At 54.1% G+C, this 22,196-nt stretch overlaps 1 protein-coding gene across 6 annotated transcripts in view; it reads right to left on the bottom strand.

Annotated features, from left to right (window-relative positions):
• TNK2 (tyrosine kinase non receptor 2) overlaps positions 1 to 22,196 on the bottom strand; it is a 40,024-nt gene that overhangs the window by 6,394 nt on the left and 11,434 nt on the right. For 5 of the 6 annotated variants that reach the window (XM_054700487.1, XM_037525368.2, XM_037525369.2 and 2 more), the window contains exons 1-10: positions 16,848 to 17,249; positions 13,699 to 13,879; positions 12,401 to 12,471; positions 10,302 to 10,523; positions 9,311 to 9,463; positions 8,534 to 8,811; positions 6,947 to 7,073; positions 6,138 to 6,284; positions 5,959 to 6,053; positions 238 to 432 (exon numbers count right to left, since the gene is read on the bottom strand). In XM_054700487.1, the coding sequence (XP_054556462.1) occupies positions 238 to 432; positions 5,959 to 6,053; positions 6,138 to 6,284; positions 6,947 to 7,073; positions 8,534 to 8,811; positions 9,311 to 9,463; positions 10,302 to 10,523; positions 12,401 to 12,471; positions 13,699 to 13,879; positions 16,848 to 16,925 (1,547 nt within the window). In that variant the 5' untranslated portion in view covers positions 16,926 to 17,249. Of the gene's footprint in view, positions 1 to 237; positions 433 to 5,958; positions 6,054 to 6,137; positions 6,285 to 6,946; positions 7,074 to 8,533; positions 8,812 to 9,310; positions 9,464 to 10,301; positions 10,524 to 12,400; positions 12,472 to 13,698; positions 13,880 to 16,847; positions 17,250 to 22,196 lie in introns of those variants that run through there. The other variant, XM_037525373.2, reaches the window with a different exon arrangement.

Below are 22,196 nucleotides of genomic sequence, written 5' to 3'. Positions count from 1 at the left end.
CATTTTCCTAAGGCCTGTGTGCGAGGGGTTGGGAGCACAGAGGGCTTATAGCTAAGTCCACCAAATGGAAGTGCAGGTGAATCCTTGGACGCTCCTAATCCCAAGTTTGCCTATGCTGAAAAGCTGTTGGGCAGTAAGACACCCTCCGCCCCACGGGACTGTGACAGGGATGCTGGGAGCCTGCGTGCCCAGGGAAGGACTGCTGGCCCCGCCCCAGACAGGGCCTGTGGTACTCACTCGTCAATCTTGTCAGGGAAGCCCCAGCAGTGGCGGGGGTCGCTGTCGCCATGCCCTGTGTGGATGAAGCTATTCTGCAGGGGCTGGCTGATGTCCTGGGCTGAGAGGCCAGCCACGGAGGTCACCACGTTGCGAGGGAAGGGCCCGACACAGAGTGTCCGTGTGTTCTGCCCGCGCCACCAGTAATTCTCGGCCCTGCCCAATAGAGATGACATGGTGAACACCAGGGCGTGGTGGCACAGCCCAAGGGAGGGGGACCCTTTACAAACCAAGCTCTTTTTTTATCCAATGTATCTGACCACCCTGGCAGGAGGGAACATAAGGAACTAAGGCCCCATGACCAGGGTGGTCTGTCATCAGTTCACCTCCTCCTAGCAGCCCCCCATGACCGGCCACTCCCCTAGAACAAGGCCTGATTGTTGGCACACAGCCTTACCCTAAGCAACCTAGGTGGGTCAGACAGCTTTCCTTATAGTTCACAAATAATGAAACAGGTTCAAACAAGTGACACGACCTGCCTACATTACCAGAAAGATCACAGTAGACCCAAGATTCAAATCCAGTTGTTAGACGGAAGTATGCACCTTCTTACAATATTACCTCACCTCCTTTCTTCCCTGGCAAGGGAGGTCCCGGGCCTCTTCTGGCCACCTGATTTCACACTTGCGCCCAGTTCCAGGAGTTATGAGCTCCAGGACCCGCGAGAGCACCATGGGCCTTGGGCTCTGGGTACAAGGCCACGTGCTCTGACTACAACCTATCTCCTGCATGCAGTCTCTTACATACTGAGGAGTAACTCATGCCTTCTCATCACCAGTTTTATAGTTCCAGTGTCTTCTGCTACCTCCTAGCAGTGCCAAGGGGTCCTCATCCTTGTCCCCACCCATCTCCTGGGGGGCAGTGCTACTGTCATCTAAACTAAGAGGTATAGGGCCTCGCTGGTGGCACAGGAGTTAAAGTCTCAATGTTATCAAACCACTGCAGCATGAGTTCGATCCCTGGCCAGGGAGCTAACCCACATGGCGCAGCAGACCTCTCCTGTCTCGCACACAGCTCCCCTCAGCAGTGTATTTCAGTAGATCAGCTGTTCTGCTCCCCTTTCTGTCTCTAGTGAATCCTTTCACTCCCTGCACCTCTGGCCTGTACCCCAGTTCTTATATGCATTTAAAAAATCTTTTTAAAAAAAAATAAAATAGGCGGTATAGAGGGAATGCAGCCTTCCAGTGTGGCTGGACTGTGAGACCTCCAGTCTCTCACTTTGGCCTTGGACACAAAACCTCTGCTGGCACAGCATAAGCCAGGGCATGGGGTATGGGGGATGCAAGAGAAGAGTGCCCTCCTGGATACTTCAAATGCCAAAACTCCCTGAGAGTCCACAAGGCTTCTGCATCTGCTGTTGGGATCACTCATACCCGACAACACATACGAGCAGAATCTGCATTAAGGCAGAGGTGGTGACAGCCTCCTGCTGATATGGTGGACACACTGAGGCACCAGGCTGCATGCTCTGGTCAACCCCCACCTTCACGTCACCTGTCCACAGCCAAGAGTGTAAGGAAGGAAAGGTCTCCTCCAAACTGCATCCAGGGTTGAAGGGTTGAAGGAGGCAGGATGGAGGTGGGCAAGGCCTCAGCATTTGGCCCCTGCTCTGTTAGGTAATGCAGCCTGCTAGGGCAGCGTGAGCCCCCAAAAAGTCTATTCCTAGGAGCAAGAGTCAACCCTACAAGGACAGCAGTCCTTAGGGAGCTGAGGTGGGGTAGGGGGTGGGGCGGGAGCCTCGCCTCCTTGTAAACAAGGCCCTGACCAGCCCACCACCAGACAGAGCAACCCTGTGATTACCACCCTGCCCTCTGGGTGGGAAGGGCAGGAAAGGAAGGAAGAAGAGAGGACAACACCCCTGGAAGAAACAAAGCCCATCCGAAAATAGCATGGCCATTCCAAGGAGAGAAACAGCTCCCCCACACGCAACCAGGACCGGCTGAGAGGCTGAGAACCGCCCATGAAGCTGGGTGAAGAGGAACTTCTGGCACGGGGCACCCCACTGCTGCTCCTCTCCTCCCAACACCTAGTGACTCCCCGGTTCCATGTGCCCCTCATGGAACTGTCTGATATCAGACCTGGGGACAGACACGGGTGGCTGCTCTTCACATCTCAGAGGCGCTCGCCCACTCAGGTGAGAAACACAGCGGCGGGAGAGGTCTAGTCAGGAGTCCGGTGCTAGGGCTGCCCCTTGACTATTACCTCCCATGTGGACTCTGAACAATACGAGACTGGAGGTCACTCCCTCTACTCCTTCCTTGCTGTCAGCACAGCCAAGATCCTCACACAGAAGCCTGCTGTGGATGCACTCCTGAGAGTGAGGGGGGACAGCAAGCCCACCTCGCTTTAGTACAGGAATGACCTGAGGCAAAAACCCCCACGGTTCAAAACAGCTGTGATACCTGGGGAGGTGGAATCAGAGTGAGAATATGACCAAGAAAGTAAAGAGCCTTCCTTGGACATTGCATTCCAAACATACTCAGAAACAGCACCCTCCCAAAATAGCTCAAATGTAACTTCCGAGAGGTCAATACTAGACCTCACTGCCCACCTGTCCCCCTTAGAGGCTTGGTGGGGCTGAGGCACCAGAAGTCCAGAAAGGACTGAGGGCAGCCCTTCCTATCACCTTGCTCTGGCCACAACCTCTCTTCTCCCTCCAAGAACAGGCCCGTCTCACAGCAACGGGAGGGCAGGCCTGCCATCCACAGTCACTGCAGCAAAGACAGACAGGGTGCCCCGGGGTGGGGGTGGGGAACTGAACAAAGGGCCCAGCACCTCCAGCACAAACTTTCTATCTCCTGCTGCCTGTCAGTACCCTGGGAAAGGCCAGTTAAAAATAGCACCTGGGAAACTGAGGTCGGAGCAGAGATCTGTGTCAGAATGCCCAGCTCTACTGAGGACCAGCCTCTAGAAATCCCAGCCCCTGTCCCAGTATTGGCCTTAGATAGACCTGAAAATGGCTGACAAATGTCACTTAACCATTGTGCTCAAAACACCACCCACCCTCATTTCTCTGGGGGACTTAGGCCCCTAGCCTCGAGGGACAACCCAGACCCTAGCAGCCCCCTCCCCACCTACCACAGGAAGCAGAGTTCCGAGAACCAGACTAAGGACCTACAGATGGATTTCAAAACATCTGTCTCCCCTCCTCTAGTTCTATAAAAACGTGAATGTGGGCCTCCCCGGTGGCGCAGCGGTTGAGCGCTGGGTTGCGAAGCAGCCCGTGGCCTCTGCGGCGCCGGTTCGATCCCCGGCTGCTCCCCGGCCACCGGAGGAGGGTCCCACATGGTGCGCAGACCTCTCCTGCCGCCCGCTGCTCCCCTCAGCAGTGTACTTCGGTCCTTCTGCCTGCTCTGCTCCCCGCTCTGGCTCTGGTGAATTCTTCACCCTCCCGCGCTTCTGACTGTACCCAGTGCATGTATAAACAAAACAAACAAACAAACAAACAAACAAACAAACAAATAAATAAATAAAACATGCCTCTATAAAAAAAAAAAAACATGTGAATGTGCTCTAGCCATCCCAGTCTCCAAATAAGACCTCCTGGAAAAGGCAAACCATTTGTCCCTCAGTCTAGACAGAGCTTCACAAGCTCGGCTCACAGCACACCTGGGTGCCCTCTCTCTGCCTACTATCTGACACCTTGCAAAGCTCTTAACCTACAGAAGCATAGCCAGGGACCAAGGCTGGGGAGCAGATTCTGGACCAAGAAATAAACAGCTGAGACAGTGTCAGCAAGAAGGACTACAAGGCTGACGGGAGGGCACAGATATGGAGAGAGCTGACAGTCAGGGAGCCTGAGAAACAGAGACCCACGCGAACAAAGCCAGATCCAAAGGGACAGAGACAGAGAGCCCATCCACCGGAGACATGGAGACAGAGTCAGCCAAACAAACAGAGATATTCGGGGACTAAAAACAAGGGGGTAGGCAAAGCTCTGGTACCACCGACACACAGGCCCACTCCCAAAGCCTCACCGGCTGTTGAGGCCTCCTACCCCTCGCCTCCCACCTCCTGCACAGCTTCAGGCAGCGAGAGTAGGTGCTGTGGTCCAAGTCAGGCTGGTGGCCCTGGAGGAGGGGCCCAGCAAGCCCACACTCGCAGGCAGCGGCAGAGCTGGCAGTGGGGCCAAGGGGAGATCTTGACGGAAGGGCGGGACAGGGCTCGCTCGCCTACAGTGGCCTCCCAGGAAGAGGGGCTCCCTGGCTCCTTCCCATTGCCTCCCTAACTCCTGGGGTGACCCCAGGCACCAGCTCCAGAGACATACACCCCGGAAACACAGGAAGCAACTGAATACCCCCCCAAGGGAACACAGGCCCTTACCGGAAGCAAAGGATAGGGGAGGAAAAGACTATAGGGCAGACCCCAAAATTTGCAAACCCCCAAAGAAAAAATTCTGGCTTAACACCTTGCCACCTAGCCCAGAATAGCACTCATCCTAATCTTCCTATTTCCAAAATGTTCCCTAAAGTGCCATGCCTACCCTCCCTACCTGGCCCTCCCCTTCAAATCCACAGACTATACCCTTTCTGACCTCGAGGTCTCTCTACAGGTTTTCTGCTTTGGTCCATACTACCACTAATTCCCCAAACCTAGCCCCAACCCACAACTTGTGAGTAAATCAATCATAATCCCAGATACTGGGCCCAAAGGAAAGGAAACCCTGGCTGGGGTAGGAGTGCTAGGGCCATGGTGGGAACAGATCAGTTCTTTCACAACCAGCCTGGATTCCAGAGCCTACTCCATTACCTTGAGTCCATCAACCTCTCAGTTCCCCAAACCTGAAGTTCAGGTAGAAAGGGCTCTGTAAGGAACAACCCCTGCCCCCCATCCCTGCCTAGTCGAGTCAAAAGAGCTGGGAGCACAGGGTATTTCCTTGGCCTGGCTCTCTTCCCAGCCCTCCACGCTCACCCCTACCCCAAAGCTACCTAAAGCCAGCCCTGACCCAACCAGTTCCTCAGACACCCTGCGGATCAGATAACAGAAGGTGGGGAGAGTGGTGGGTGGGGCCTCTAGCAGGCAGATTGAACTGCGGAGGCTGCAGGTGAGAGACATGACTCAGGAGATGTCCCCTGAGGCAGGATGGGGGCGCTGGGGTGGGGGTGTCTGGACAAGAGGGCCCTGTGAAGGGAGACTGGGACTAAGAGCTTGGGTGAGAGGTCCAGACAGAGGAAAGATGGCAGCTCTGGGAGTTGCTGAGGGGCCCATCAGGAGAATAGAGGCTGCCAGGAAGAGGGTGGGACTGCTTTGGGATTCTCAAAGGCACCCAGGTAGAGAGTCAAGAGTTCTTATCCTGGAAGGAGGTAGAAGGGAAGGGGAGGCAGAGGATTAGTGGAGGACTGTTCAGGAGTTCCACAGTCCCCAGCTGTGGCCCTGAGGCCAGGCTGAACCACTTCCTACGCTGCCTGGCCTTAACGACCATTTGGCCTCGACCCACACAACCAGGGCTACAGCCCAGTGGAAAAAGGGTTGCAGAGGCAGAGCCAGGCAGGGAAAAATCCCCTCTGAGCAGCAGCAGCTGCAAACTTATCCAGAAGCACTCAGGAGGCAGACCCAAGCCAATCCTCCCCTTTCACCACACAGGAGGGAACCTTGGGGGCAGAAGAGGTCTCGCCCACATGCCCCTTCCTCCCAGTGCCCTTGCAGGCAGTGTGGTGTAGACAGCCCCTCCCCAGCTCCTACCTCCCCTCAATGACTGTGATGACATCGTTCATCTGGATGTGCAGCTTGTCTGGTTCCTCAAAGTCCTGAAGGGCCCGCATGTCAGTGGGCTGGGCCTGGGGGCAGACACAGGTCACTGCCTACCCTGAAAGCTAGCCCAGCTCTGATACCCCAGCCCCCGTGGGTAGGCCTGCCCTCACCTCCAGCAGGAAGTCCCGCAGGGCCACGAAGGTGGGTCTGTCTTCAGGCTTGTGAGCCCAGCACTGGACCATGACATTATAGATATCCTGGGGGCAGTCCTCAGGCCGGGGCAGGCGCTCACCCTCCTTGTCAATCTTATGTAGGATCTGGTCATGTGGTGGTACAGTATGAGGGCAAGCAGAGCACCCAGCTCTTCTCTTCCCGCCTTCCCACCAGTCCATGGAACAACTGGAGCTGTAGGCCACCATGCCTCTACCCCAAAGAAGAGGACTGACCCTTATTCACAAGTATGGGGGCTCCAGATAAGCAGACGGTAAGAGTTAAGAATGTGAGCAAGGGGTCTCCCTGGTGGCGCAGGCGGTTGAGCGCAGTGCTGTGAAGCTGTCCGCAGCCTCTGCAGTGCTGGTTCAATCCCTGCCGGCCTTGAAGCAACCCACATGGCGCGGCAGACCTCTCCTGTCTCGCCCGCTGCTCCCCTCAGCAGTGTACTTCAGTCATTCTGCCTGTTCTGTTCCCTGCTCTGTCTCTGGTGAATCCTCTCACCCTCCTGCGCATCTCGCCTGTACCCCAGTTCTTGTATAAATAAAATAAATCTTTAAAAAAAAAAAAAAAGAATGTGAGCAAGCCCCAGTCTGTCACTCTCCTGATCACTGGGGGGCCTTCTCTGTGCTCAGCTGCCAGGGAGATCACAGATGAAAGGTAAGGGGACAGGAATCCAGCAGATAAGAGTCAGTCCCAACAAGGCCAGGTGGAAAACCAGAGATCAAATTGACCACCCTGTTGGGAACATGTCCCCCAGCCTCCTCACCTGACTGCCATTGAGGCCAATCCAGGGCTCCTGGCCATAGGTGAACATCTCCCACAACGTTACTCCAAACATCCAGGTGTCACTGGCATGGGAGAAGGTACGCGTCTTCAGGCTCTCAGGGGCACACCTGGTAGAGGCAAGGATCAAACAGAAGGCCTCTCAGTGTATCCCAGTGTGCATAAATACTCATTCAACAAGCATTTTGCTCCATGTGTAGGCTCAAAGGTAGATAATGGGAACCTCTGGACTATGGGGTGCACAGAAATGGAGAAAATCATCTTGCTTAGCTCTTTTACTCACATGCAGCCTGGGCTGGGAAGAGGGTGGGTGAGGTTCCCAGGTCAGGAATGGTAGGAGGCTCCAGGAGGGAGCAAGTGGGTGGGGAGAGGGATAGATCTCAGCTGTTTTCTAACTGTGGTGGGAGGATGACAATTTCCAGATTTTGGGCAGGATCCTGGGATTGGGGTCACTTCAGCAGGAAGGTGTAGGTGGGAAATTTGGAGAGGGCCTGGGGAAGAATCAAAATGGGTGGAAGCAGTCACACTGGCTTCACTCAAATAACCCCATACTCCCTCAGGGACTCCCTCATGGGTGAAGGAGTGGTACACTACTGCAGTGAAGCTTGCAAAGGGGCTATTCCAGGGTGAATTGAGGCACAGAGTGAGGAGTAAGGTGCCCGGGGTGGAGAATCAAAGGCTCTCTCCTGGGACTAGAGAGCTGGTCCAGCCACTCAAAGCGGGTGGAACCCCAAGAAAGTCACTCAGAATCTTAAGCCTCCTGCTCACCATGTGTGAAATGGAAATAACAGTAACCGGCTACTTCACAGGGTTGTTTTAAGGGGGCTGTTAAAAAAAAAAAAAAATTGTCCTTGTAATTGTAATTGCAATTTACCATTCAAACCAGGATGCTTGAGTGTGAACTGGCATGCTATTAACTGTTCCAGGACAACAGGCATAATCCAGGATGTATGGTCCCCTACATAAAAGTTATCAATTAGGGTGCCCACACATCCTGGATTATAAGGGTTTCTCACAGCCACAGCTCTGGCAAGCAGAATTGGACCAAGTCCTCCCACCCCCAAAGGAGAGAGACTATACCCCTTTGGGTGCCTCTGGCCCTAAAGGACCACAATGGTCTCAGTTCAGGATAAGCTCACACGAGGGCCAGGACAGGGCCAAGTACCAGCCCAAAGCACAGGTGAGCAGGCTGGGTCAGCCTACAAAGTCCAGCATGTCCTGGCCCTGCCTGACACTAGCTCTACCTGGAACACCATTACCCATTAGTTTTTCTTCACATGGCTAACTTCTGATATTTCAGGAGTTTGATATACAGTCCTCCAGCAAGCCTTCTAATATCTCATCATATAATGTGCCCCTTTGTGAGTCCCCAAAGCATTGTGCATTCCAGTATCTGGCACACGGGTTCTCAAGAATTTATGGATGGATGACTGAATGGGTGGCCACATAAGAAGGGCAGACAGTGTCAAGGGCTGGGGTGGGTACAGAAGGGCCTAGAAGTTCTGAGGTCTGAGGAAGCAGTGTCAGGGTGGGACCCAGGCCCTGTGAGCTGGCAACACCTGCCCCTCACCAGGCAAAGGGCACCTTGCGATGCTCCTGCATGACGTAGTGGTCATCATTCTGGGGTAGTGCGCGCATCAGCCCAAAGTCCCCGATCTTGACCAGGTCACGGGTGGCCAACAGCAGATTTCGGGCAGCCAGATCACGATGAATAAAGCGCTTGGACTCCAGGTAGCCCATGCCCTCAGCCACCTGCACAGCGTAGCGGCTCAGAGTACCCAAGAGGAAGTGACCCTGGTGCTTGCGCAGCCGGTCCAACAATGATCCCAGAGGTGCCAGCTCTGTCACCTGAGGCCATGGAGGAGGTAGGAAGAATAAGCATGGCTGAGCCCTGCCCTTCCTTAGCACCCCATGCTGGGTTCCCCATTTTTCTCCTGAAAGCCTAACAGAGCCACACTCTATGTTCCTGCCCTTCCTACCCTCCTAGAAGTCCAACAGCTTTCCAAGCCGCTCCCTCAAGGCAACATGGTAAGTTAAGATCTAGAGAGAAGCTGCCCTGGGAGCAGCTTTCAAGTTAGAAATTCCAAAAACTAAACCCTAGGGTTTGCCCCTCCCATGCGAGAAACTGTGCTAACAAGCACAGAAAAAAATCCAGAGATGAACGTGGGTTCCAGAGGACACAGTCAGTACTGGGTTAGCCCCTGTGAGCCCCTCTACATATTGGGTGGGGACACCTGTGACTTTCATCAGGATGGGCAGGAGTATCATAGCACAGGCTTGAGCGAGGGAGACTCAGAGACTACAGGCCCCTCCCTGTGCCCCATCCCCTCCTGCCCACAGCATTCACCATCTTCATGGGAGGAGTGAGCACCACACCATAGAGTCGAATGAGGTTTCGGTGGTCAAGCGAGTGCATGGCGTTGACCTCCCGGATGAAGTCGTCCATGGCTTCTGGCTGGCTCAGCACATCAGGCTTTAGACACTTCACAGCTACACTCACCTGCGCAGAGTGGATTATGGAAAATCAGACCCCAGTCAACAGTCTGAGCCAAGCTACTCCTCCCTTCAACTCAGCTCAAACATCTGCCTCACATCTGCTCATCTGAGTGGGTGATCGATCATGAGTGCCTGTGACCTGGCTAGGGAAGGGCAGCTGGCTGACTCAAAGGGGTGAGCCACTGAACCTCGCATTCCACCATGACAGAATATTAAAATTATATAATGAATTGGAATATTAAAAATGCTTTCAGGGTAGAAAAATGCCTTAAATATTATGCTAAAAAAATGAACTGATAGTGACAGAAGTCAGAAAAGTGACTTCCCAAGAGGAAGAGGATCTCAAGTGGAAGAGGTATGAGGGAGTTTTCTGGGGTGCTAGAAATGTTTTATCTCATGATCTGGGCAGTTATTAAAGAAGCCCATACATATATATAACAATTCACTGAGCTGTACAAGCAAGAATTATAAATTTTATTGTATATATGTTACCTACCCCTCTGGGGAAAGTATAAAAAATACAATAACTAAGTGGAAAAGGTAAGGCTTTAAAAGTTGAATCCCAAAGATGTATTCTAACTAAATTCATCAAAATATCTACAGGGTGAAAAAAGGCAGACATGTTAACTCTGTAAAAGTAAGTTCCTTTTATAACTAAAAAAGACACAGACATGTCTAGTTAAACCTAGAGCATGGACTCCAGGGAGAGGCAGCCTATGACCTGCCCCACCCATATCTCAGCAGAGAGGACAGATCTAACTCAGAGGGCAAAGCGGGGCCTCTGCCATTAGTCTCTTAGTAGCCTGTCCCTCTGCCATGCCCACAGGACCCAGAAAGCTCACCGTCTTCCCCGAGGGGGCATCCCACTCTCCCCTGCGCACCACGCCAAAGGAGCCATCTCCCAGTTTCTCGAAGAGATGCAGGTCCTTCTCCCCGATGAGGCAGGTGAGGCTCTGCAGGGCCCCCTCTCCTGTTGGGCCCCCTGGGGTAGGTGAGGTCTTCCGGAAGGTGCTTTGAGAGTGATGAGCGGGGAACTCAGCTTCTAGCCGCTTTCCACTGAACACCTGTTTGAAGGGAGTCAGGGGCCAGATGGAAACCTGAGGCCCCAGAGCTAATTACTCAGTTCTACCCCACTGAGTCCTCAGTTAGGCTTCCAGATAGAGCCTGGCTTTGCCAGACTGCCAAACAGGGGGTCGCCTGGCCGGAGAGCCCAGCCCCTCCAAACCACACCCCTAAAAGAGAACCGATAGCCTCAGTGTGGCCTCACGGTGCATGCCAGAAACTAACAGGCAAGTTGTCTGTGGCTACCTTGGCACCACACCCAGCTGTGGGGACAGCCCAAAGCCACTCCAGGCACCCTGTTGTGCCCAAACCCTCCCCTCCTATAGATCCTGCCCCACACAGACGCTATCCCTTAAACCGAGCAGATGGGAAGGAGCCGAGAGGCCCTCCACAAACACCTCCCTGTCCATTTTTAGCCCTGGCCCCTTCTCTGGGTTGCCCATTTGGCGCTGTCTGTCTCCACCCTCCCTAGGGAGTCGGCTGCCCTTCATCCTGCCAGGGGAGAGGATAATTTGAGCCTGAGGTTGGACTGTGTTGGACTGTGTGTGTGTATAAGGCCTTGCTGGGGAAGGGCCTGGGAGGACAGCTGGACTTTTGGAGGGGCGCCTAGAGCTGAGGGCTGAGAAAGAAGGAAGACTGGAGCAAACTCTGTGGCCGGGGTTGGAGAGGGAAAAGGCCAAAAAGCTCAGAGGACGGGAGCAAGGAGTTCCTGAAAGTTATAGCTGGCCTTATCAATCTCAGTTGGCCACCCCACTGGGGTATCCAAAACCTTGGCTTCAGGCTGCAAACTCTGCCCAGCTAAGCGGCTGCCCTGCAAGGCTGGCAGTCTTATCTGTGTGGGGGTAGGGTCTGTCTCTAATCTGAGGGCCTCTTCGGATGGCTGCTCCATCCTTTCTCCCAGTAACTGGAATCCCTAACATTTGTAAGTAGTGGTCAGCTGACAAGGCCCTTCACAGACTTTATCTCAAGGGACCCTCCCCATGGTCCTGTAGGTGAGTGGACAAGTGTGGGCAGTACCATTTCACTAAAGACATGGCCAAAGTCTGGAGAGGTTTACTGACCACACAGGGACCTCCTGCAAGTCAATGATAGATCAAGGCCTCTGCAATGGCACACCACACAGCTCTTCCCTCCTGCCTTCATCCCAACACACATCCTTTCCTAAAACCTGGGCAAGGGGCCAGGACAGTGTCCCAGAAAAGGCCGTAGGATCCCAAGAGACAGCCCCTCTGCCAGATCGCAACCAGGAAATCTCTGCTGCCCAATCCCAGGCCAGCTGTTTGGCCCTGCCTGGCCCCCTCCCCTGCCTCCCTCCCCTCCCCTCCTGGGCCAAAGTCAGGAGGGAAGGCTCTGGCTGGTTCATTTCCTCTCTCATTGTCTTCCAGACAATGGGCAAAGTTCCACTGAGTCAGAACTGGGACTCACCGCTCCACAGACCCAAATTAGGGCAATGGGAGGGGGCAGCAGGCTGTGGGGAAGGAAGCTGTCAGCTACACCAGATGACCAAAGAAACCCTCTCCAGACGAGAGAGGGTGGGGGAGGAGGGAAGCAAAGCAAGAATGTCCTGGGTCCAGACCGTCCCCACCAAACCATGCTGGACACTGGCCCTAACATCCAGACAGAGCGAGGGCTCAAGTTACGAGCACTTGTCAACGAGTGCCTCTTCCACACTGCACGCAGGCCCCTCACGTGCCGGCTCTGGCGGAGACAGCCACTCAGCCAGGCAGCTCTTCAAGTACCCTGCCCGATAAGACCCTGGAGGAAGAAGGTCTGTACAAAGTGCGAGATTACACCTGCCCGGGAAAGGGGCACTTCTCCTAGAACTGACATCAGCTGGGGGCCCCTCGAGGCTGCCCCAACTCACTCCTGGTCCACTGACCTTGCTCATCCAGGATTTGCGTTTGCACATGGCCTTTCTCCTCTTCACAGCCTCCCACAGTCTCCGCTGGCCTGCAGGAAGGGACGAGGAACCAGGTGCTGTTAAGGTGGTTGACATATCCCAGGATGAATGCACCTAGCAAACACGTCCTCCAGCCCCCTGGGGTGGGGGACCCATCATTGACTACTACCCAGCACACTGATGCCAAGGAATCAGGGGCCTCAAATAACCACATGGTCTCTTCATCCCACTCTAGGCAGTAGAAACTGGATGAAGGTGTACAACTATCAAAACTAACACTGGGGGTCTTTTCCCAGCCCCTCTTCCCAAAAAGAATCAATGTAAAAGAAGTGCCCTGATTTTCAGTTTTTCTCTAAGTTTTATTATGTTACTGGCATCAAATATCAACTACAGTATAAGTGAGGGTCTAATTTAGCACATAATTTCCTATTTATCTATTTTAAGTTGAATGTGCTAATAACTTTTTTTTTTTTTAAGATTTATTTATTTATTTATACAAGCACTGGGTACAGTCAGAAGCGCGGGAGGGTGAGAGGATTCACCAGAGCCAGAGCGGGGAGCAGAGCAGGCAGAAGGACCAAAGTACACCACTGAGGGGAGCAGCGGGCAGCAGGAGAGGTCTGCGTGCCATGTTGGACCCTCCTCCGGTGGCCGGGGAGCAGCCGGGGATCGAACCAGCGCTGCAGAGGCTGCGGGCAGCTTTGCAACCCAGCGCTCAACCGCTGCGCCACGGGGGAGGCCCCTGAATGTGCTAATAACTTCCTAATGTTCTACAAGGAATGCCATGATTTCAAAATATTCAACTACTACTTTTAGGATAAATATACAGAAAAGTGTTAAGTCAACTTATAGCAAACCTTTGTAAGAGAGAGACATATACACAAAACAAAAGCTAGCAAGCCATCCAAGGGTTTGCATCCTCCCTTCTCCACAAAGATCCCCAGTATTCAGAATGGTAAGAGGAGGAGGTGATGAAGGAAATACATCTTACAAATGTCTATACAAACAAAAAGGGATGTGCAATTAATTCTAGCAGCGGAGCTTTCAGACTTTATTCTTCTCAATCTCCAGTGCACCTTTCCAATGCAAACCGCTCTCCTGCGCTCACATGCATAGTAGCACATGGTGCCTCTCCCCCAGCCTTGCTGGCTCTAGAATAGGCAGCACAAGCTCTCAGCTACGACAGAACCTGGACTAAGGGGGGAGGGCAGTCCTGGGGACAGAGGAGGCAAATGGTCAGTGGGACAGGATAGGTAAGACCAATGTCCCTCACTTACCAGGCCGGCCCATGCCAATCTTCTCCAGGTCTTCATTCTTGACATACTCAAAGTGGGACAGGCGAGTAACATTGAGGTCGTCTCGGAGCCGCAGGAAGTACTGCTGTAGCTGCACCTCAGACAGCAGCTCCAGCAGCCAGCCTGTGCCCTCCTCCGGTTGCATGCTGCTGCTCCCCAGTCTCTGTGGGGAGAAGAGAATGGCTTAAGGACCTAGGGGTTTGGGGAGGTAATGGTGGTGGTGGTGGGGGGCAATCCCAAGTGTCTCATCCTACTGTGTGGCTGTGGAGATTTCAAACCACCTTGTCGCCACCCCCGCCCCCCTCAAAACAGCTGATAGATTAGCCTGTGAGGGCAGATTTAGGGCAGATGAGCTATAAGCTCAGGTCCTGGAGACAGGAGTGAGGGTCTAACTTCCAAAATCTGTGCTCTGTGGCTGAGTGGCCTGAGATCAAACTCTCCTGTTTTTAGGTCCTCCATCTGCTCTTAAACTTGCCTTTGAGAGTCTCTCCCTGAGACCCATCCCTGGACTCGCCAGCCCTGATGGAACTAAGCTCTGGCTAAGTTCCTCCAATGCCTGGCATGTCAGAGGCCTCTCTCCCCAGTCCCAAGACCATTCACAGGCCACCACTCTAGGGCCTGCAGGACTACCACTGGGGTAAGACAGAGGGAAGCCGAGGTTGGGGTGTGCTTCCAGACTCAAACCTGTAGCACTGCTCAGACCATCAATGGCTGTCACAACAGACGGTGGTCCAGTGTTATCAAAGCTTTCAATTTCTCAAGAAATACTGGAAATCTCAATTTAATATATGAAATCTCACCATTAATTTTTCTTGGCAAAGGTCATACATAAGTATAATATTCAAAAGGCACACTAGAGCCATAAAGTCTCATGCAACCTCATACCCTCCCTTAATGCATAGCCATCTAGCTCCCTATCCTCAAAGCCAGCTGCCTTTAGTGACTTTTATACATACTTCCAGACTATTTACCCCACCCCCAAATATTCACACATTACCCATACTGTTTTGTTCCTTGTTTTCACTTAACATTATATTGTTCTCCTGGCTTAACTATGTCAACTAATTTAAGTTTGAAACACACACACACACACCCCATGCTGGCCAAATGACACACATGTGCAGGTCACAATCAGCCAACAGGCCACCAGTGAGTGACCTCTGACCCACACTCTCTTGGGCCCAGAGAAGGAGGCAGCCTCAAAGTTAAGTAGACTGATCCACCGGACACCAAACCTATCCATGTCTATATAAGACATTGCAGAGCTAAGAGCTTGGCTGGCCAGTACCCCAACTCCCTGTTCAGTCCCCACTGAGGAAGACAGGTCAAGGGGAACAGCCAGCTGTACCCAGACCTCTTATTCCCCAATTCAGAGGTGGCCTCATACAGCAGCACTCATCAGAGACTGCACTAAGGAGAAGCAGCCGGGCCTGGCATGGGTCTCCTGCCCCACAGCTTCCAGCAGTACTGCCAACTCAGTGCCAGGAGTGTAGACTTTCCCAGGCAGCCCAGGGCAGTATGGAGAGTGACAAAAGGGAATGAGAAGCCCTCAGTTCAAACCCTGACTCTTCCGCCAAGGCGGCTGGGCCAGAGGAGGGGGAGGAGGGGTTCCAAACTTTAAGCTGTAACCCTTTACTGGATGGTTTCTCACAAGGGTTGTACAGCCCCCTAGGGGACACTGCTGGTTGTCACAGCGTTGGTGGGGTGCTAGTGGCATTTAGCGGGTGGTGAGGGACAAATACAAATCATACTGCAACACCCAGGAAGATCTCACGCACTGTTCCAAACCCCACACAACTTAATTCATGCAGGTGAACCTAGAACTGAATACCAATTTACATATGAACAAGATTGGAGTTCTGCGGTTTAAATACACACTGAATTTTCCTGAAATGGAACTACTGGGTAAACCAGGGAAAACCGGCTTTTTTTTTGTTCGGAACGTAGTAGTAAGTAGTTCACTATTCAGAAAAATGTCACTGAAGGCAACCCTCTCTCAGTCAGCTCTTGTAGATGTTGCTTTTATGGTGACTTTACCTGAGTAGGCTCAGCATTGATTTCACTGTGTCACAGAGTGTATTCACATTTTAGAATACGTAAAATGTTAAAATTACTTTCCTTTCTCCTTTATATTACAGGTGACATTATGTTGACTGACTATACACAAACACAAAGTTAACAGGCTATATTTCCATTAATTTTATGGAAGCAGAGTTAACTCCAACAAAACTAGCATTTACAAACAAATCAGTGTGAGCTTAAGAGGGGAGGGTACCACTACTTTCCAGAAGAATGCCCCAGGGCTGGCCAGGTGGAACTAGCCAGCATTTCCATTCACACTATCCTGCCTCTGTCATGGTTCATTCCCAAGATGGGGGCTCCAAGCCCACTTAGGGTAAGTGGTCTGTAAGACCCTCCTCTTCTTCCCCTATCTCCAAGTCCCTACACTCTTCTGAGGTAGGAGAGGTGGCTGCTCCAAAAACAGCGCAAAGCCATGCCCTGAGGGGTCAGGGCTGGGGAAGACCCAGCTGCACCTCCCGTAAGGCTGCTAGAACACACAGTCCAGCCTGTTCCTTTTCCCTGAAACACCAGCTAACAACTCTCCCTGTCTCGGCCGGACACTCCCTTCCCTCAAGAGCAGGGCTGTTCTGCGTAGGGGCATGTGTAAGGAGACTGGCAAGAACACTGGAATCTGATGAGAATGTCAGGGTCTGACATTCATGTCTCTACCATCAAGCCCAGGGTGACTCTCGACAAGTCTCCCTTTTCTACCTCCCCCTCCAGCCCAAGTTTCTTTGTTGACAAAACACACAGAATTACTGTAGCTCACCCCCACACCACCCCCCAAAAAGCCTCCGGTTAAGTGTGCGCCCAGCCCCTGCACACCTGTGTGTGACGCAAGCGGTCCTAGTGGAAGGCACGCACAACTCCTGCACAATTTTCTAACGCACTCGCTGAAAAGAATGCAGCAGCGGGGGGGAGAGGCCACTTGGCCCAGACCCCTGTCAAGCCCTCGCTGGAAGGACCCTCCAGCCATTCCCAGTCCTGATCTCTGCCCCTCAACAGATTACTGGCTCCAAGGAGCTGATCCAGTCCGTCAGGCCAACCCCTGTCCCCAGCCCCCCACTCACTGTGTAGAGTCGCCGCCGCAGTCTGGCCAGGAGAGGAAAGGAGAGCTCTAGGCCAGGGAACCGGCGAGCTGCTGGCATCTCCACGGAGCTGGACCCCCAAATGGGTCACTGGAGCTCTGGCCCGAGAAGTGGGAGAGCAGGGGCCTCAGTTCCTGAATTTCACACTCTGCCCAGAAGGGAAGCTGTCTAGAGGTCTGCTCCAAGAGTCCCACAAATCCCACGCGGGGTGTGGGGGTGGGAAATGGGGCAGACTAGGGTGGGCTCTTCTCCGCTTTACAGCTGTTTCCAGGCTGGCTAGTCTGTTAGGGGGCAGGCTAGCTCTTTCCTCGGCTGGCTGCAGCCTGGGTCCTCTGTCCTGTTTCTCTGTCTTCTCTCCAGTGCAGTGGTCACAGCTCCAGTCCTGCTCCCTGGCTCCCCCACCCGACTGCCCGCCCTCCCTCTGTCCCTCCCTCCCCAGCTGAGCAGCTCTGACACAGGCTGAAAAAGGACCTTTCTGAATCACTGCCAAGAGGGCGGCGGGAATGGGGGGACTCTTCCTCCCAGCCACCCGCGCTGGCCCCCCTGCCTCCCTATACACAAGGCCCCCTGTCTGTGACTTCCACCCCAACCCCCATAGTTGCAAACAACTCCTGGGATTTTAGGGTGGGGGCTATATCAGTCAAGGAGCAATGCAGAGTGGCTGCAGGCCCCCATATGGGCTTGTTTGAGACTGTGAGGGCTAGTCCACAGTCTGAGTTGGGGGCTTAGACTCTAAAGAGTCATTCCTGGACCATCAGACAGACCCTTCAAGATCGCTGCTGCCCCACCGCCCCACCCCCAGCCTTGGCTGGGTGTCTCCTGGCTCAGACCCTAATGTGGCCCTGTTACCCTGGTGCCCGACGGAAATAGGAGGCCGGCAGCCTGCCAGAGTGGGGCAGTCCAGCCAAAGGGAGGGGGGAATCTTCCCCCTCCTCCCCTGGGGTTGCCTTGTCTGCTGTCCACAGTACCCAGGGTGCCTCCTCTCCAGACCAGCTGGCTAAAGTCCCAAACCCCCTCAAAACAAACAAATATGCCTCCAGATCCCACCCCAAAACTGTAGGATTCTAAGCTGTAAGGGCTCTTGTGTAGCACCCACACAAGCAGACAACAGCCCCAGCTAAAGGGAGCTGGAGACACTCCATCAAGCCCCCACGGGCCCCCCATGTTCCTAGAGCTGACAAATGATCCCTCTGCCCCTCCTCAAAGGGCGCCAGCTGCTCTTACACCCCCCTCACTATGGCCCCAGACACACCTGACAGCTGCAGGAAGTCCTCTCAGGCTCCCCCAGCACCCCCCACCAGCCAAGCCCAGGGAGACCCTGTTTCTTACACACTGCTCTCTTGTCCTATCTAGCTGGCCACTGGCACTGGAGTCCCAGCTGGCTGGTAGGGTAGGCAGCTGGGGGTGAGAATTTGGGGGAGTCAGCATCTCAGCCTCTTTCCAGGACCTTTCTCAGTGCTTGACCTCCCTGGCACCTGGCAGGAAAGTACTAGATAGAAGAGACAGCCATTTCTTGGTCCACCTGGGGGACAGAGACAGTGACACCCCAGCAATCAAGTCCTTCTCCCCCATTTCCCTGTCATCCACCACTCAAAGCTGTGTAGCCAGCCAGGTATGGCCTCCCCTCAGCTGAAGTGAATCACAGTCTGAGGCTGGGGTCAGACCTAATGGACAAGATGAGGTCAAGCCAAGGTCACATTGGAGCTGACTTTCCCCCCAAACCCTGGCAGATCATGCACACAGCTCAGAAGTCTACCTCCTACCAGGCACCACTCTGAAGGAAAACTAGGACCTGACTTCAGGGACAATTTAAGCAGGATTACTCGCTCTGATGCAAGGGCAGCTGGATCAGACTGGCCAGATTAAAAATTCTAGTCATCCCCAGAAAGATGTGCCCTCAATCCACCAAGCCTCAATGCCTGACTCTACTCTGAATGTCAAGTAAGAACAGCCTCAGTAGCTTGCTCAGCAATCCGGCTGTGAGGAGAAGCAAAGCAGAGTTAAGGGGTTAAGCTCAGGCCAGCTCATGGACCCCCTTCTCCCGGCCCTGAAAAACAGCCCCCACCTTTCTGTCCCCTTGTCCTGTCAGTTACTGCCCCCTTCTGGTCAAGAGAGAAAGTGCATTTGATCACCAAGGCAAGGAGGTGGGGGGGTGGTGATAAATATGGTGATCATATTTTCCAAAGCAAACAGGAACATTCGGCTTAATACGCATATTCGAGATGCCAGTAAATGGCAATGTCCAGGGCAAAGGGACTCATTGCCCATAAAAGACCAAACCTAAATCCTGGCCGTGCTTCGGGGACTTTCAGGTGGGCACTGAGGAAAGACCAAAGGGCAGTTTAGTTGGGTCCCAGAGGAACTAAAGACACTGAGGCAGATGACAGCATCAGTAATTCACCCTTTCTGACAGCTCCCCCCAAGTCTCCCTCCCCCCAAATAAGCACCAGTCTTCTTTAGCCAGCTTCAGTCCCTGGGCACTGTCCTGGGGCCCGAGAGCACAGGCACCCTGCCACCCTCCACCCTCCACCCTGAGAGGCTGCAGCAGAGGGCGGGGCGGGGCCAGGTGCTCAGCTCACGGCAGATGAAGGGTCTAGGGCCAGAGTACCTGGATGTTTATCCCCCGGGCTCCCCGTTACCTGTAGTCCCTCCTCGCCCCCCGTCAGGCGCTGATACGCAGATCTCTCCCCCATGGAACCCCAACGCCCAGCGTCAGTGCCAGGAAAGGCAGCAAAGCCTCCCGCAGCCGCCGCCCCTCCGCCGGCACCCGCCGCGTCACTGCCCTGCGCCCTGCGGGCGGCCTCCGGCATCCTCTCGGGAGGGCAGGGCGGCCGAAGCCCTCAGAGGGGCCGGTCTGCGCGCCCGCCCTCCACACCCCACAGCCTCGAAGCCCCCACGGGGGGCCTGAGCTGAAACAAAGTGGTCGGGGCTCCCCTGCCGGCCCGCATCCGGCCCCTCCCCCGCCTGGCCCCCGGCTTCCCCCAACCAGCCGCGCCTCCCACCCCTTCCCTGGAGCCTCGGCCACAGGCTGACCTCCAAAGCCAGCCGGGTCCCCAGGGGCGCCCCGCCTTCATTACCATGGTGCCACGGCTCCTTTCGGCCCCTCGGCCACCTCCCTGACCCCAGAGTTACACCAATTTGGCCCTGGGGATTCAAGGGCCCCCATATTCCATGGCAATAAGGAGGTCCATCCAGGAAGCTCATGGAAGAGATGCCTCTGTCCTGAGACCACCTCCCTCTAGATGGGGCCCTCCACCTGCCCTGATTCCACCAGGCTCCAAGAATGTGCCCACCTGTCGGGCTGCCTGACGCTCCATTCCGCCTGCCACCTGGCTCTGCGCCCAGCGAGTCTCCCCAGCCCACTCCCTGCCCAGCCTGGAAGCCCAGCCTGGAAGCCACGCCTCTCCGCATCACACCCGAGGGAGACGGCAGCGGCCCCAGCGCTGTGCCCCTTCTTGGCCTGCCTCGACATCTCCCTCCACCCTCTCACCCGCCAGTCTGTAGGGGCTGTGCACTTGGCTAGGAGCTCACAGCAGGACAAAGCACTGGAGCTGACCTCTCTGGCCTCAGAGGAGTGACTCCGGAAACCCACACTCCCTGCTGGAGGAGCAGTTCCAACACATGCCCATGCAGGGCTCTCACCCCATACTGGGGTGAGGCCATGACTGAGGAAGTCCCACAGCAGAAGCTCCTCCTGTCCTCCAGCCCCGAGGGCCCCAAGGCACCCCACGCACACCCTCTCACTCTGCTGGCATCTGAAGCATCCACTGACTCCTCAGTATCAAGTATTTAGGGCTAAGCTCAGTACCTATACCTTCAATCACCCTCACCAATAGGATAGAGGAGGAGGAGGAGGAAGACGCTGAGATACTTCTTGCCTCCTACTCCTCCCCTCCCCAAACCTCTAGGTTGAAGAAAGACCCCAGGAGGGCACAGAGTTCCCATAAAAATCACTCTTCCACAAGCTATTTCTCCACCTGGAAACAGACTAAGTTGGGATGGCCCTGTGCTTGGGGGGGTTTGGTGGGAGGAGGGAAGGGGTCCTTTATTCTAGGCAGAAGCTCCTTTGCTTCCTACCATAGCTATTGCTAAAATTACTTCTGGGGGCAGCTCCAGGAACCCTAAGTCAGGAGGCTGTGGAAAAGAGGCTGAAAATGCCAGGCCTATTCCTTCTTGGTTGAAGAGTATGGTTCAAAGCATTCTCCCGTCCTGCTTTTCTATCTCCTCGCTTCACATGTCCCCTGCCTAATACCATCCTACAATAAGATAAATACAGGGTTCAAAACGTCTCTAGGATTTGAAGAATCCACCCACATGACACCCCTCTGGTCTGTAACTTGCTCTCTTGGCTCTAAATGGAACCAGGAGTAGCAAGAACCAGGGTGCCTCTGCTGTCCACTCCCTTCCCCCAGCCTATCCAACAGCATCAGTGAAGTGACAAATCCACACAGAAGAGCAGATGTGACATGTAATTTCCGGCCAACAGGATTTTTCCAAAACAATCTACCGTATTCTCCAGAATATATGCCAACCCCACTTCCAAGTCAATCCTCTCCCACCTCCACGCTCCCTTTTCTTCAAGTCTTGGAAAGAAAACAACATACTGGGGAGAAAGAGGGCTTAAAGCTCTAATTTTTACATACCCCCCACCATGCCTTGTCACCCTCAACTCACCACTCTGTGCAGGGCCCACGTTTCTAGCTCAAGGCCAGGCTGGTTCCCCTCAGGATCTCATCCCAGGGGGAATTGCACCAGGCAACCCCAACCCCACACCTTCAGGTCAGCCCAGATCTGACATCACACTGGTCCGGGGAGGAGGCTGGCCAGGGGCCAAAGGAGAGAAGGGAGTGATTCAGACATACACCATGACTGTCCACACCCTCTCCATCTCCAGGACACAAGGGCCCACTCTGTCCCAGGGGAACTTGGCAGCTCAAATCCTGAGGTCAGGCAAGACTGAGGCGTATTTGCCAGTAGTACTGGGTCTACAGGCCTGAGTCCAGCCCTGAAGTCTCTGCACTCTTCTCCATAACAACTGGTATTTCCTAAGGCTTTTTGACCTTACCCTTTCTTCTCTTCTCAGTGGATGCTCTAGCGGGGATCACATCCTATCTTCCACACTGATAACCACCCTGTGCTGCTGCCCTTCATTCCTGAGCTCCTGAAGCTCTAAACCCCATTCCCAGGGAACGTAAAGAAAAGTTCAGAGTTACCGCAAACTCTGTGTCCAAGCTGTATTCCTCAGCACACTGCTCAACCTGGCTAATTGTGCTCATGTATTCCGATTGAAAATATCGTAGGCCAACATTAAGAACCCGCCTAGTCTAGAAA

This window comes from Talpa occidentalis, unplaced genomic scaffold (assembly GCF_014898055.3).
Source record: "Talpa occidentalis isolate TD23 unplaced genomic scaffold, MPIMG_talOcc4v2.1 talOcc4.4, whole genome shotgun sequence".
In the NCBI taxonomy this organism is placed as follows: domain Eukaryota; kingdom Metazoa; phylum Chordata; class Mammalia; order Eulipotyphla; family Talpidae; genus Talpa; species Talpa occidentalis.
This window is presented reverse-complemented; position numbering and strand designations above follow the sequence as displayed.